Source organism: Glycine soja, chromosome 4 (genome assembly GCF_004193775.1).
Source record: "Glycine soja cultivar W05 chromosome 4, ASM419377v2, whole genome shotgun sequence".
NCBI classification, from domain to species: Eukaryota; Viridiplantae; Streptophyta; class Magnoliopsida; order Fabales; family Fabaceae; genus Glycine; species Glycine soja.
The window spans coordinates 17,524,835-17,541,410 of NC_041005.1; the positions used below are offsets into that span (position 1 = coordinate 17,524,835).

The 16,576-nt window shown below is 31.2% G+C and overlaps 2 protein-coding genes across 2 annotated transcripts; both read right to left on the reverse strand.

Moving 5' to 3' along the window:
• Positions 1–3,132: 3,132 nt before the first annotated feature.
• Positions 3,133–3,691, reverse strand: LOC114410633 (eugenol synthase 1-like). Its single transcript, XM_028374589.1, has 2 exons — positions 3,577–3,691; positions 3,133–3,332 (listed from the first exon to the last, which is right to left on the reverse strand). The coding sequence occupies exons 1-2, from the start codon at positions 3,689–3,691 to the stop codon at positions 3,133–3,135; spliced, it is 315 nt and encodes a 104-aa protein (XP_028230390.1).
• A 1,683-nt stretch (positions 3,692–5,374) lies between these two features.
• LOC114410634 (splicing factor 3B subunit 2) lies at positions 5,375–9,328 on the reverse strand (the record flags this gene model as incomplete). Its single annotated transcript, XM_028374590.1, has 7 exons — positions 5,375–5,639; positions 8,311–8,376; positions 8,553–8,622; positions 8,722–8,813; positions 8,916–8,961; positions 9,070–9,128; positions 9,212–9,328. Coding segments are annotated over 7 exons (579 nt in total), but the record flags the coding sequence as incomplete, so codon positions are not given.
• Between the last annotated feature and the right edge of the window lie 7,248 nt (positions 9,329–16,576).

Here is a 16,576-nt window from a genome sequence, read left to right on the forward strand (position 1 = left end):
TTATTGTTCATGTTATTTTTTGCAGCTTGTTTAGCATGGATCTATGGAGATTATACACCTATGGTTGAGCTAGCATACCTCCGCAAGAAGCATGACTTTTTGTTAGTCATTGATGACGTAGAACCTCCTTTTCTTTATAAAGACAACTTATTATATGCTATTATATGTACATGGTTCTGAACTTCTGATCCTTGGACTAAGGTTAATAAACTATCAAAATAAATTGTTTATACTCATATACCCATTGTTTACCTTTGTTGGAATATCTGTTGAGACTAAATATGTAATATCTGTGAAAAGCATGATGCGATGTTCCAGCTGCAGTTAAAGTGGCAAAACTTAGACAGACGGTTACAAGTCACATTATATCCCTAATAGTAGGCAGTGAAAATGAAGCACTTCAAGCTAGCTAGTAAATTTCCCTCCCTTACTAACTTTCTATGTACGTACTTTAGGCTATTCATTCTGGTATCACTCAACTTTCTCTTCCATGCATGCTTGGAAAAGATTAATTATGAAAAAATAATTGTTTTCTATCTTTTTTAAAAGCTGACAAAAGAATGATTATTCTTATACAATAAGCCCAAACTTCAGCTTCATTCATAGGCCAATTATAAAGCCATTTTAACACTAAGCATTTTCAGTCTCTTATACAATAAGCCGAACTTCAGCTTCGCAAGCCAATTATGAAGGCATTTTGACACCAAGCATTTTCAGTCTTTCTGGAAAAGGCATTTACATCAATCTGGCTTCCACGTCACTGCATGCAATCACACTACCTATACGTGCTGTGGAAGCAAAGCTTCATGATGAATCAACAATGATTCAAAGGTGTTTTGATGATAACAATGATGACAACAAAAGATTATGACAAAGGTAATGAACAAAAAGCTCAAAAGATCAAAGAACAACTCAAGTGAATCAAAGAACATCTAAAGTGAATCAAGAACAAGTCAAGAGTTCAAGAATCAAGAAGAATTCAAGACTCAAGAAGAAGTCTACAATAAAGAATCAAGATTCAAGATTCAAGATCTCAAGAATCAAGATCAAGATTCAAGACTCAAGATTCAAGAATGAAGAAAAGACTCAATCAAGATAAGTATTAAAAAGTTTTTTCAAAACTTTGAATAGCACATGAGTTTTTGACAAAACCTTTACCAAAGAGTTTTTACACTCTGGTAATCGATTACCATATTGTTGTAATCGATTACCAGTAGCAAAATGAGTTTGAAAAAGTTTTCAAACTGAATTTACAACGTTCCAAATATTTTCAAAAGGCTGTAATCGATTACAATGTTTTGGTAATCGATTACCAGTGTCCTTGAATGTTGAAATTCAAATTTAAATGTGAAGAGTCACATTGTTTCACTCAAAAGCTTTGTGTAATCGATTACACTTATTTGGTAATCGATTACCAGTGTTTGTTTCTGAAAAATCTAAAGATGTAACTCTTCAAAAAGGTTTTGACTTTTTCAAATGGGTTTTAAGTTTTTCTGAAAGTTATAACTCTTCTGAATGGCCTTCTTGACCAGACATGAAGAGTCTATAAAAGCAAGACTTTGTTTTGCATTTTTGAATCAATCTTTCTAACAACAATCTTGAATACTTTTGCTTTTCCATACAATCCTTTACAAGCCTTGAATCTCTTTGAACTTCTTCTTCTTCTTTGTACCAAAAGCTTTCTGAAGTTTTCTGGTTTTCCAAACCTTGAAAACTTGTGCTATTCATCTTTTCATTCTCTTCTCCCTTTGCCAAAAAGAATTCGCCAAGGACTAACCGCCTAAATTCTTTTTGTGTCTCTCTTCTCTCTTTTCCAAAAGAACAAGGGACTAACCGCCTGAATTCTTTTGTGTCTCCCTTCTCCCTTGTCAAAGAATTCAAAACGACACAGTCTGAGAATTCTTTTGATTCTTCCCATTCCCTAATACAAAAGCGTTCAAAGGTTTAACCGCCTGAGAATTCTTTTGTATCCCCATTCACAAAGTATCAAAGGTGTAACAGCCTGAGATCTTTGTCTTAACACATTGGAGGGTACATCCTTTGTGGTACAAGTAGAGGGTACATCTACTTGGGTTTGACTGAGAACAAGAGAGGGTACATCTCTTGTGGATCAGTTCTAGTGGAGGGTACATCCACTAGGGTTTCAAAGAGAACAAGGGAGGGTACATCCCTTGTGGATCTTTGCTTGTAAAAGGATTTTTACAAGGTTGAAAGAAATCTCAAGGACTGCAGGTCGCTTGGGGGCTGGAGGTAGGCACGGGTTGTTGCCGAACCAATATAAAAACTCTTGTGTATTTGTTTCCTTCTTCCCTACTCTTTTACTTTCTGTTGTGCATTTAATTTTCGCTTTTACTTTCTGTTAAGTTTCTCTTCAACTCCATATTCTCTTAACAACAAAAGTAAAAGCCTTAAAAGAGTAATTTTTAATTGGTAAAGTTTTAGGAATAATTAATTCAACCCCCCCTTCTTAATTATTCTGAGGCCACTCGATCCAACACGTGCCTCCTAACTCATGCAGGTTTATATCTTTTTATATGATTATGAGTAAACCTGTAAATTGGTCATCAAGATTATATGTCTTGAAAGTTTTAGTCCTTAACTTTACAAAAAAAAATCGTTCATTTTGTAGAATAAAAAATTACGACTAATATAAACCTGAAGAGTGACTCCATGGATGGAGGACAGACGGTGTGTCGCCTGACGGTGAAGCTCGAGCAAACAAACTTGACATCACATTTCAACATAAAATCAAGGCATAGGTTTTTAAATTTTCCCTTTAATTATATAGTGTTTAATTTTTCAATTTTTATCAAATGTGAGATTTCACCTGGAGTTCAACATTGTTTGTACCACAAAAATGCATGTTAATTATAGGAAATCAATCACCAAAGAAGCAAATAGTGTTGTTGAGTTGCACCAGAGAGTTTGATAGCATATATTAAGCAATGACTATTCTTAATCACAAGAAAAGTCAAACTCTTTTACTAGTTCATGTTACATGCAAATATGAACTAATGTCAAATAATGTAGATGTCATTGTTGCAGCTAGATTGGACTATAATAGTACTGAAACATTTATTGATGGATCACCTATTTTATTAATTACAACCAACAAGTGCAAGGTAAAATATTTCACTCAAAAGCAGCAGAGGCAGGGGTTGGAGGATTAGCAAGAAATATATCAAGAAGTTGATGAATTGATGTGTAGTTATAATCAGGATATAGGCTTGAAGCTTCAAGGTCATTTTCCCGTAGCTCAAAGTTCACGAGGTCCCCTCTAACAAATACACTATGAAGAATGGGAACTGGAATATTGTGTGGAGGGGGTAAGGCTGCAACAACATTGAAAAAGTTTACCATTAGTCAACCCAAGGATAATTTGTCAATTTTAACATAACAAAATTTTGAAGAAAAATACAAAGTTTCTATATCTTTAGTATTTACACAATATTTATCAAAATCTTCATATCAAGTAAAATAAAAGTTAATATATATATACTTGAATAAATATGTCTTACTCTGATAGATTGACAATCTCTTCCTCAACAACAAATTCCTTGCGAAAATTCTGACCACCTTTTTGCTCCCACAATGATATCAACTCATTTTGTGATATGATATTCTTCGATGGTGGGTAAGTAACAACACGATTGCATGTTCTTGGATCATTTGCTACTTTAATAGTGTACATGGCGATATCTTCTTCATAATTTAGCACAGCTGATGAATACGATTTTTACATGAGATTGTTAACAGATGACCTAATGTGTAAAAAATATAAATGTAAAAGTATTTAAGAAAATATTTTAATTAATAAAAATGATCATATTGATAATAAGAAACTATACATTCAAGTTGAAAACAAAAGCATATTGAATTTTTTATCATAGAAAAATTTAAAAAGTAATTTAATTAATAAAATTTTATTTTATTGTAAATTTATAAAAACTTTATAAAGCTATTATTGATTGAAAATTTTAGTATTGTTAATTAAAAAATAAAATTTCCTTTTATTATATAATTAATAAAAATAAAATTTAGTACTTTAATGTAGCATGACCTAATTTATTTTGAATTTTACTTTTCTTAAAATAAAAAGATGACTACAAATTTTTTTTAAAAAAAACTTTTCAAAAAATTTAGTTTTAGGAGCATTTAATATCTATTTTTACTTTCCATTCTTTGTTTTAAATGATCTCAAGACTCAAGAATACATTACTTAAAAATATTAAAACTTTTAAATAAATTTTTAACTAACATTATTAACTTTTTCATTAATTTGAATTAACCTCAACACCATAGTAATGTGGCTCGTGGGAATATGTACCTTTGGTATCACTGTTGCCATAGACAGTAATATCGTTCTTTTTCTCATAAGAACGAAGCAAATAATTAACAAAGTATGCACCAAAACAATTTGCAGAGACAAAGGTATAAGGGATCCCAACTACTTCAATTTTCCTTCTAATTTTTCTTTTCTTATCGAGAACAACTTGAAACGGAGGAAGAGGGGTTTACTCTATCCTCTTCCACCCGAAAATCTGACGGAAGGAATTTCTGCAACACCAGATATTAAGAAGATAATTATCATTCCAATAACTAATATAAGTAGTTCCACGATACAATGTCATGGTAGTGTTAACACAATATATAATTGCAATCACGAGATAAGCTTTTTTTAGACGGGTGGAGATCAAAAGTGTGTTTAATTCAATTTAATTAAGAGGATAGTATTTTTTTTGAAAAAATATACTATACACTAACAATGAGAATTAGTTTTATACTACTATTCAATTATAAACTAACATGTATGGTAAGTATATTGGTATGGCCTAGTACTCCCTTAAAAAAAGAAAGAATCCCACTATTCAACCTAGCTAAATAGTGGAATACCTTGGACCTATTTGACAAAGGTGAAACCTCCACCACTACATAAATGACATTTTAAGTTGGTTATATATGGCTTTCTAAGACGGTTTTGAACCGTCGTAGAAAGAGACGTCGTAATATGAACTGCACTTATTACGACGGTTATTGACCCGTCGTAGATAGTAGTGTTTTCTAAGATGATTATTGGATAACCGTCTTAGAATGTTCCCTTTTCAAAGGCGGTTGCACGTCCTACACTGTCTTAATATGTCTTCAGAAACATGTAAATTTTAAGACAACTATTCAATAACCGTCTTAGAAATGTTCACATTCTAAATCGGTTAAAAGAGAATCGTCGTAATATGTTTAAGAAACTAAGACAGTCATTCTTATAACCGTCGTAGATATTTTTTTTTTTTTGTATTTGTTGTGATCTCTGGTATCCTTTAAAAGCTGTTGCTTTTAATTATAACACACAATTTGAACTGGTGCAAAAACACAATTTAAACAATTATAAAATCATTTAATTACACAGTACTCATAGGAATTAAACAATTATGGTGCAAAGCTCATAAAAATGCCTAAGAAGACAATAAATGAATTACAAGAAGACCAACTTTGCTTCAACCCACAAGTTACCCTCAAAACATATAATCTATGACAGAGAAAGGCAAGAAGACAACATGTATCTCCCGTCTACGTAATTCTTCTTTTCTTGCTTCTGATCTTGAACTTCTTTGCACCTCAAAGATGATGGCAGCTCCTACAACCTAAATAGAACGAAATCGATAATGGCAGAAATCTTGATGGATGGTATAGATGAAAATTTTGTAGCATGGGTCCTATAAGAAACATAATGGAAATAGAATGGATTTGAACATATCAACCAAAGACCATGTGAATAATTTGACAGACTTTTTTTTTTAATTGCCATAACTTTGATTGTAGAAAGGTTTTTTACACCCTCAAATAATACTATAATCACTATGCACTCCCTTAAAAGTTAAAACATCCTAGCATTAACCAGACCTTAATTTCATACCACAGTCGTAAATAAGAAGCAAGCTCAAATAAGTGATGTTTGGGCAATGAATTGCATGGCCATTTGTTATTGATGAGCTCAAACCTATTGGCCTAAGGAGTCTCTGCACAAGATGAATCTATTAATCCAGTTCCCAATACCTTATGCATGGAACCAATACAAAAACAAGAGATCTCTGGTCCTACCACGTAAAAACTAAGCAAAAGCAAGAGATCTAATAAAAAACAAATCACAGCAACGCAAATGGCATAGTTTCTCATCCATTAGTTAGTTAATACAAAATGCTAGATAAAATTGTTGAAGCCATTGGAGTTTAACAAAATCTATGGATCAATAGTATAAATAAAACTTTAACATTTTCACTTATTTTAATAGAGTTTATCAAAATTAAAAATATTAAAAAATTTATTTGTGATATATTATGCCACAAAAAAAATTGATTAATAGTAGTAAAAGTTTTATTTTCTTTGTTTTCACAAACAAAAGTACCTTGCTTTTAAATGTGTGGATTCACAGACAAAATGATCAGTTGAGGGTAAACTTGCCTAAAAAACAGATAAACCATGGGTTTTATTTTCATCTACCTCGAAACAATATTCTCCTCCTTCGTCTTGTATCCTCACCAACACTTCTTAATATCAATTTCAGTCCTACCAATACAATCAGTCATTAATGATCTCCTTGGTTTAACAAATACTAGGAGCACTCTGTATTTTGATTAATAGTAGTAAAAGTTTTATTTTCTTTCGTTGAATTATATATATATAATCCTTCCTTACTCCTAAGTTTTTCTTGATTTTTAACTTTAGGTTGCAAGAAGGACTAATAACAAATTTCTTATTAAGCCCAAAAATTAAATTATACAATATTAAATTTTGGAACTAAAAGAAATTCAATAAAATATATACGATTAAAAACATATCTTATCCTTTAATTAATTATCAAAATAAAATAATTTAATCTTTACGTTGTTGTCTTAAATAATCTTTAGAAATATTAAAAGACAACTATTTTAGGATTTGAAATTTTAAAAACTAAAATTAGAATAATTGACTTCTTAAAAAGATGTTTTGACTTTAAAAAATATATTCACAGGTACTATGTGAACTTTTTTTTATTCATAGGTAATATGTGAACTAAAGAAAAATCATATAAAATATAACTTTTAAAATAATTATTATATATATTAACAAATTTATCGTATATTTTAAGTAAAATAGTGATAATAACTACACCTTTATGTCATTTTCACGTTGACAACAGTATTTAAAGAATCATTATGGCAGAACAATGGCCGCCCAATAAAACCAAATCATTTGGTTAAGTCTAATTTCCTAATGAAAATTGGTTGATCGATATTTGATTTAATTATATAATTGATATTTTATATTTTAGTTTGGTCTCTTAAAAGTTAGAAATTCAAGTATTGAGATGTTTTTATTCTAAAAGCATGTTAATAGTAAAATTCAAGTATAAAAGATGTGATTCAATTACTTTTAATATCAATTCAAAATGAAATTTAAACCAAAAATCAGTTATTCAAAATGAAGTTGAATAAGGTTTTAAATTAACATATAGAAATGATGATATAGCTATAAGATTGATCTAATGATTTAGGATGATAAAGAAAGAAGAAAATAAGAGAAATAATGGGTTCAAATTTCCTAATTAATATTTCTAATAAAATTAATAATTTATTATTTACCAAAAAAAATAGGAATGATGATGCATGTTGGTGAAAAAGAAAATATGATGACTAAAAGGGAAAGGCAAGAGAAGAAAATATGCATGTGGAGTGACTAAAAGAGAAAATATAATAAATATAATGTTATGTCATAATTTGTACACATGTAAATGTATTTAATTCCTAAAATAATAATAATCTACACAAATTTTATCTAAAGCAAAATCCCAAGCATTACACGGGCTAACCAGCATTTGGAAAACATTTGTAATATGGTAACAATTCAAAACCTTGTTTATACTAATCATAATCCTAGCTAATTATGGAAACAAATCATTATAAAATAAAGAAATATGGTAACTAATCCTAAGGCATAAAAAGGAAATATGGAAACTGATCTTAAAGGATAATCATAGATATGGTAAAGTATTTGCAAATAAAACACTCTGATGACATGAATGGCATCTAAAAAAGGGATAAAAATCAGCTTTTAATTCATAAATTCATAATCACACCAATTATCACAAATGATTTTCCATTAAGTTATTGTTATGAGTATGACCATCTTGACAGAGACATGTCTATCCAAAATATAACTTTGTAATTTTCTAACCTATGTAACTTTTTTCTTTCTTTCTAATTCCCCTCTTAATTTTTCTAGTTATGCATACATATGAGTGCACAAACAGAATTTACCAGTTAATAAAACAAATACCTTATTAAAACCAGGGACCAAATCTTGAAGAATTTTCATCCTTTCACTAATCTTTTCCCTTCGAGCCTGTCCAACATCCACAAACATCCCAATCAGAAATCAATCACAGTCAACAACTTTAATCCAAACAAATCAATAACCTTAAAATTACCCCCTTAACATAGTGACAAAATTTAGCTATCATTATTTACCAAAATAATATATTTTAAAATCATAAAATAACAAAATTAAATGTAACACACCTTTGCCACCATGTCACTAGAATCCTCACACTGATTTCGTAACTTCTTTTCCTCCCTTGCTTCTTCATACCTGGAACAGTTCCAGGAGAGGTAACAAATCAGAGTCATGATGTTAACATCACTAACAGGCAAAAGAAAGTTTCTTTTTTTAAAAAAAAAGAATTCATACTTCGCGGGTAAAACATTTTCCATGGCATCCAACTCTTGTGGCAGTAAAGTGACATCTACTTTATATAACTTTTGTCCTCTAAGTAAATCAATCTGGAAAACATGAAACATGTTATCCCACCAATCAATATCATCACACAAAAACCCCTTCTCCCCTTTCTCCCTAAATATAGAGGAAACTCTTTTAAGTTTTACCCTTTTAGCCCCTGACTTGTCCTGGGTGCCAGTGTTAACCACATAACTGAAGAGAAAGGGACATCAGAACTTGTTAATAAACAAATAATTGTGAGGAAGAAAAAACAAAAATATCACCCAAATATTACAAGAAAAAGGTGCCAATTTAGCATACGTGTGTGTAGTTCCAAGCAAAGTTCCTGGAGCAATTTTTTCCTTCTTCTCTTCAAGTACCTTCATGAAAAACAACATGGTTAATGACAAACAAATGATCAAAGAGCTAAAATTGATGGAAGAGCAGAAATAGAAACACTCACTTGATAAAGAGGCTTTTTAGGTTCCTTCCTCTGCTGCTTACGAAGGTCAATAACATCAGGTGTCTCCACTCTAGTGGGAGTGCTAGGAAGGAAAATGCAACAGAAAAGAGGAAATAAATGAGTTCACAAACACAGGAGATTATACAACAAGCCCAAAACCAGACCTTGACAGACTATCAACCACCACTCACACACACATGCAGAGTAGAGAATTACAAACATGTTTCGCTAGAAATTCATGAGGATGGTTGTTTAGGTTAATTATTAACCACTGCTGAACTAAATTAGCCATGTGATAGGTCCTCATGCGCCTCGCACATCATGATTTTCATCTGTTGTGCACCACAAACAAATTCAAATTAATTGAAATCAAAATCAAATTAAAAATCAGCAGAGAAAGCAAATTAATGAACGAACCTTGACGGCGATGTCATTTTTGCGAGCTCTCCAGACGGTGGCGACACGCAGGGGAAGAGGATCGGCGTCGAAGGCCTCGAGGCGCGGCGGCCAGGCGAGGTGGCTCTTGTAGCAGAGGAACACGTGGTGGTCGTAGGCCTCCAAGGTGCCGGCGAGGTTTTCCTTGTACATCTCCGGCCAAGAGAAGCCGTGCTTGGCGTCGTCGAGTGCCGGCGAGAAAAGCATGCTCTCATTCTTAATTAAGAAAAGACCTACGAAGAAAAATCTCTCCACCAACAACACGCTACACTTCCAATGTTGTGATAAACCCTAAAAACTCAAAAAGAGAATGTTGTGAAAGATTTGATTAGAGGGAGGAGGAGAAAAGAAAAAGAAAGAGGGAGGGAATATGAAGGGTGGGGAGGCTGCGACACGGGTTACTAAAGGAGTATCAAAATGAGAACAAGCTAGGGTTAGAAACCAAGGCGATTTTTTAAGAAACTCGTCGTCCTTTAAGTTGTCAATAATTACAGTAAAGCCACCGTGTCACATTCTAAGGCGGTTATACCGAACCATCTTAGAATGTGCGTCGTAAAAATAAAATATAATGATCTTAATTACAAAAATGACACCGCATCACATTCTAAGACGGTTTTCATATAACCGCCTTAGAATGTGTGTCGTAAAAAATGATTTTTTTAGTAGTGCTCAGATATTCCGTCTAACCCTCTTGGGCATGAGAAAACCTTAGGTATTTGGCTCAACCCTAGCCTAGTACCCTTTCGATCACCACCTAGTATCTTTTTGGCCATGGTCTAGTACCCTCTCAACCACCATCCTATGGAGGCCAAATTAAGAATTTGACTTATCTTATCTTAATAATATATCAACATTGTCAAGTAATCTCAATACCCTTAATTGAAAGGCAAAGCCATGGACCTTGAGACCCATAAATATGTATATATAAATGGTTAGATGATCAATGTAACACATGATTAATTCTATCCACTCTCATTTACTATGCTCATTTTTCTCTCTGCATTGATACCTAACTTGATCATTAGAGTGCCTTTTGTAGGTATCTCACGCTTCGGAGAATTGTTTCACTAAATACTAGGGAAGGACACCCCAAAGAGAAGGACACGACTAGAAGAAAAAGTATCTGACCATCTTTAGGAAGAAACATTAAGTTTGTTGATTTTTAAAAGGTCATATACTAAACATGATTTGTGAATGATCGTCAGTGTAAAAATTGACAATGCATAATCATTAAATATCTAATTTTTTTTTATCAAATGTTTAACATAGAGAATTTTTTAAATAAAGATAAGGGTTATTAAATATGTTTTTTATCAATAAATGTTAGTTGTTAGTTTTTGTTATATACATATTAAATATGATTTTTGGGATGCAGATGCATGCAACCTTCATCTTGAAACGCTAGTAATGCAAAAGGTTTTGAATCATGAAAAATGTGTAATGCTTATGAAATTCTTTCCTATTTTTGTGATTTTGATTTTGATTTGTTTTTTTTTCTTCTTTTTTTCTTTTTGTGGAAAACAGAGATTGACTGCCTCTTTTTTAAAGACGTAATAACTCATGAGACCTTATCCTATCTTTTTGCAAATCTCTTCGGGGACTCCCTCAGAGTGTATGCTTTGTTTGATTTAGTCACTTGAAAATTTTAGAATGACAACAATGGAGCCGTTTGACATTTAATCAATCAACCGAAATATTGATCCTAGGGTTTTCCCCTTTCTTTTTTAAAAACTTCGATTATTCTACACAACAAGAAAAAAAAGGCTTTGGGACGGATCGCATGCACCATGGAAGGATGGCAATGGATGGTTACACTTTGGTTTATGACCAAATGGAACTTTCATGACCTAAGATTATAGAGTGAACCTTTGAATAACTTAAAAGGTGTCTTTGAGACAACATTGGTCGGAACTCTATTTAATATATACACAACCATCTTAAGTGCTTTAATCCATAAGAACTGAGGAAGTTTTGCATTACTCCTCACACTTCTCACCAGGTCCATTAAGGTTTGATTTCTTCCTTCTGCCACACATTCTAATATGGAGAACTATGCATAGTGTATTGGGCAACAATCCCATGTTCTTGAAGAAATTTCACAAATGGACCAGGTGCTCGTCCACTTTTCATGTACCTACCATAGTACTCTCCACCTCTATTTGATCTTATAATCTTAATTTGTTTTCCACATTGTTTCTCTACTTCAGCCTTAAAAACTTTAAAGGCAACCAAAGCTTCATCTTTAGAACAAAATAAGTAAAGATACATATATCATGAGTAATTATTTATAAAGGTGATAAAGTATCTCGGACTACTTGTGTCCATGTTTGGACAACAAATTTTTGTATGAATAATCTCTAATAGGTTTGAACTCCTCTTTGCATCGGTTTTAGACTTGTTAGTTTTTCTTACCCTTAATGTAATCCACACAAGTCTCAAAATCAACAATATCAAAAGTACTATGTACCCCATCATTTACTAATCGCTTAATTATCTCAATGGAAACGTGTCCCAATCTCTGATGCCATAACATAGAGGAATCCTCATTCACAACACATCATTTTAACCCATCAGAAACATGCATAGAATTATAAGCAACTTTTTTTTTTAAATTAATAAAGTAAAGATCATCACGGAGTTCACGAAAACCAACAATTTCAAATTTATTTGTCCAGAAATTTAAAATAAAATCCCAAAGGTGCAAGTCTTGAAATAGAAATCAAGTTACTACAAAAACTAGGAACATAAAAAGTCTTTTCTAAATGCAAAATAAAACCACTGCTTAAAACTAAATTGCATGTGTCAATGACCTCCACATGTGAGCTCATCTTGCTCCCTTATAGATGTATTGCTCACTTCCCATTGGCCTCCTTAGGTTTTCCATACCCTGCAAGCTATTAGAAACATGGATCGTAGAACCAGAATCAATCCACCATGTGTTATGATTAACATTAACCATATTAGATTCATAACAAATAAAAACAAATTAAGTACCTTTCTTTTCGAGCCAATTATTAAACTTTGGGTAGTCTTTCTTCACGTGTCTCTTCTTCTTGCAAAAGAAAAACTTTGACTGCTTCTTTATGAGTGGCTGAACAAGAATCTTTCCCTTGCGATTAACTTGATTCCTTTTGTTCTTTTCAAAACTAGTCAAGTTCAATCTTTTGCCCTTTTCCATTAGTAACCTTTCCTCTTCTTGAACACATATGGTCAAAAGCTCATTATCAGACCACTATATCCCAAATGCACAAGATGCGATCACACATTCCTCGTATCCTAGTGAGCCTCATGGATGAGAACTGCATTATAAGGGTGCTAGCAAGGGATTTATCAAATTTAGTAAATTGTTCATCAATAGATTTCAATAAATCCTAGACATTATCATGCTAGTTCATAGAACCTCAGATACAAGCAAAAATGTTTGTCTTTATGAAAGTCACAAAAAGGCGATTAAACCTCTCCCACTTTTCATAAAGATCAACTACATTTGGAGTGTTGGTCTCAGTAATAATTGGTGATTCTTCTTTCTTGATAGCATAATCAATGTCCATCTAGCCCAAATGGAGAAGAACTTTCTCCTTCTAAACCTTATAATTGTCACCCCTTAATTCGGGAATACACACTTGATATCAGAAATATTCACAAATTGAGAGAAACAATAGAGTTCAAAACACATGCTCATAATCATAATTTAAGACTAAATAAATATCATGTTTCATCAATGCAAAAATGTCTTAATTCAAGAATCTAGTGAAATAAAAGTTGTTTGTTGGCTAAAGTCCTACTCAATTAGACTCATCTTATAACCTTATGACAAAACTATCAAATTATGTTTTTTCCTTAATTCCTGTGGGTCGATTAAGAAATGTAATCTGATATTTCATCCCAATTAACCATGCAAACATAAAAAAATTCTTGTGGGTGTATTTTATCACATTACATATGATTAATTACAATTAATGTTCTAAGGTAGTCTTAAAACTTAATATATATTCTAAACAATTAAAGATGTTGTGGCTACTCTCTAATTTATTAAAATTATATCCACTACTTAACATTAAATCTCTAAATTGTTCAGACAACATATAAATATTTAATATTGCATACTTAATTAAAAAAGAATAAACATACAATTTTTACCAAATAAATATCTAATGTGCATTCTATAAATCCAATAAACAGACTATCTAAATACAAAAACACATTAATAATATCAAATTGTGAATATAGCATAGTGGCGGGCTCATATGCTAGGCGCAAAAGGAAATAGGGTTCAACTTTGGTTAGGACCAAATTGTTGGTTTTATTTTTATTTCAAAGAAAAACACGTTAAAAAGGTTAAAAGTTTGACAAAAGGCACATATCTAGGTCCGAACTCAGTTACAAGGGCTTTAAGGAAGCACACCTTACACCACATTTAGACACACAAAACAACCAAGCAATTTGCATTTAAGTCATCTTCAACATTAAGCCGAGTCATTTTGACCCGATTGCAACCCGCAAACCCAAATACAAAACCCGGCATTTTCTCAACAATTTTAGCACCTAATTCATCATTTTAAAGCCTAGAAAGGTTATAAACATGTTTTACATTTAACTTACAATATTAGTTTAAATTAAAAGGTCAAATTCACAATACCCAAAAACTAAAAAATTCAAACTCACAGAAGATAATAAGAACAAGCAAGGTAGAGGCATAAACAAGGCTTTGATGCCACTTGTAAGACTTAACGGTGATCAAAACATGTTAATAATAAACAAACACATTCAAATCATGTATAATCAGAAGTGATATTAAATTTAAACTAGCCTCCAACCATTGCTAAGCGACGCACTTACACACGTGATTTTCTAAACCCTCCCTGAGTCAATGCGATGGTGCTTTCTTTTCTAAATGAGTAGTAGACTTATTTTCCAAAAATAGAGAGCAAAATGCCTTTATATAGAACTCTACCCATCATGGAGTTCATGAATGTAGAGATAAACATGGAAACCATAAAATCCGCACAAGATCACATCCACAATGTTAATATTGATAATGGGTTTGAATTAAGGTTGAAAAATGTATCGCATTCAACAACAAACTCTCATATAGCTGTTTCCACTCACTTCAAATGTAAAATAGAGCATATATTTTGTTCCTTGAATATCGAAAACAACCAATATTTGGTTCCCAGAACCAATGTAGATCTCAGATTCTTCAAAAGGTCTATGAACTCATATTCATGCAATGACGTCTCACTGTCTTCCTCCTCATCCTAAATGGTGGTATCCAGAATCTTTTTCCCATCTCAGATGGAATTATCTTATATCTCTTCCCATCCTACGTAAAGGTATCTCATGCATATTCAATTCTCAAAATAAAATTGTCACCACTTCCCAAAAAATAATGACCTATTCACGCATAATTACAAAAAATATCATTCCATAAAACTTTCAAATGAATTTCCTAATTTCATTCACCCAATAAGAATTCACAATATCATAGCAAAACTCTATATTTCAATTTAACCAATTATTAACACATACAAGATATTCATGGTCCATCTTAATCAATCTTGTGAGCATCAAATCGTAAACATCAAGTAATAATGCATAATATAATAAATCTTATATTATTAATAATACAAATAGTAATTCATCATGAGGTTTCACAATGCAACCATATATTCTTACCTCAATCAAAACAAACATAAATAAATAATTTGGTCACTTTAAAAATAATCCAAATATAACACTTAGAATGCTACTAATCCCCAATTTCTTTTATTAAGAATCCCAAAGAAAAACCTTCAAGAAATGTACCATGGAAGTTTAGAATAAGAAGATTGTTTTACTCACCTCTTGAAGCGCATAGTAATTAACATGTTGTCCACTTATTATTCATCCACTCCATTTAGTGGGTCAAAATGATTTTTTTTTCTTTCTTATCAATCCTATATGATCTACTAATTTTCTATTTTCTAAGAGAGATCATCTATAAAATTCTAGGAGAAAATAATTGTTTGTCCTTATATAATATAAAAGTATATGATTTAAGATTGAGTCACGTGAGATATATGCTCAATAGATTTGGCTAATCAAAATTTTATGTATCTTTTTCTATTCTATTATCCAGATTTATCTAATTATTAACATTATCTAATATTTTATTTTGTTTCAAGATATATTAAGATAAAACATGCTAAGATTTAAATCTTTCTCAATGATGACAAATTCAAATATAACAAATATCTTATCCAAACTCGATATACAATGCTATATTATTACTATAATTATTATATTTACCATTGTAATAATATTTGAATCCTTCTAATAAGGATATGGAGCTATCATGCTTTCTTTTATAATTATAAAATAATCTTAAAAATGTTATATCAACCACATAATCTTTTTTATTGATAAAATAATTATTTAACTCGATCAATTTTAAATAAAATAGTTAAAACAAACTGAACTTTTTATTCAATTATTTCAATGATATTTAATATATCATAATACAAGCATTCCATATATATATATATATATATATATATATATATATATATATATATATTATCATAATTATTTTAATTCAAAAAAATTGTTATACTAATAATTTTTAAACTAAAACTAATAACAATTATTATATTAAAATTTTAGGATGTTACATTTCTCTCCTCCTTAAAGAATTTTGTCCCTAAAATTCACTCTATACTTAGCAAATCTTAAAATAAATAAATGTACAACATACTCATCTAATGACCCGATGCACAACCATACTTGGATTTATGTAATTCAATGATCTTTAGGGCAACATACAAATAACAACGATTGATTTAAACATATTTGCACAATGCATAATTTAAGATATAAAAATATGATTACAGACAAAACTCAAAAGAGAAGAATTATTGCATGCAAACAATTCGATTCTAACAATTAATACGA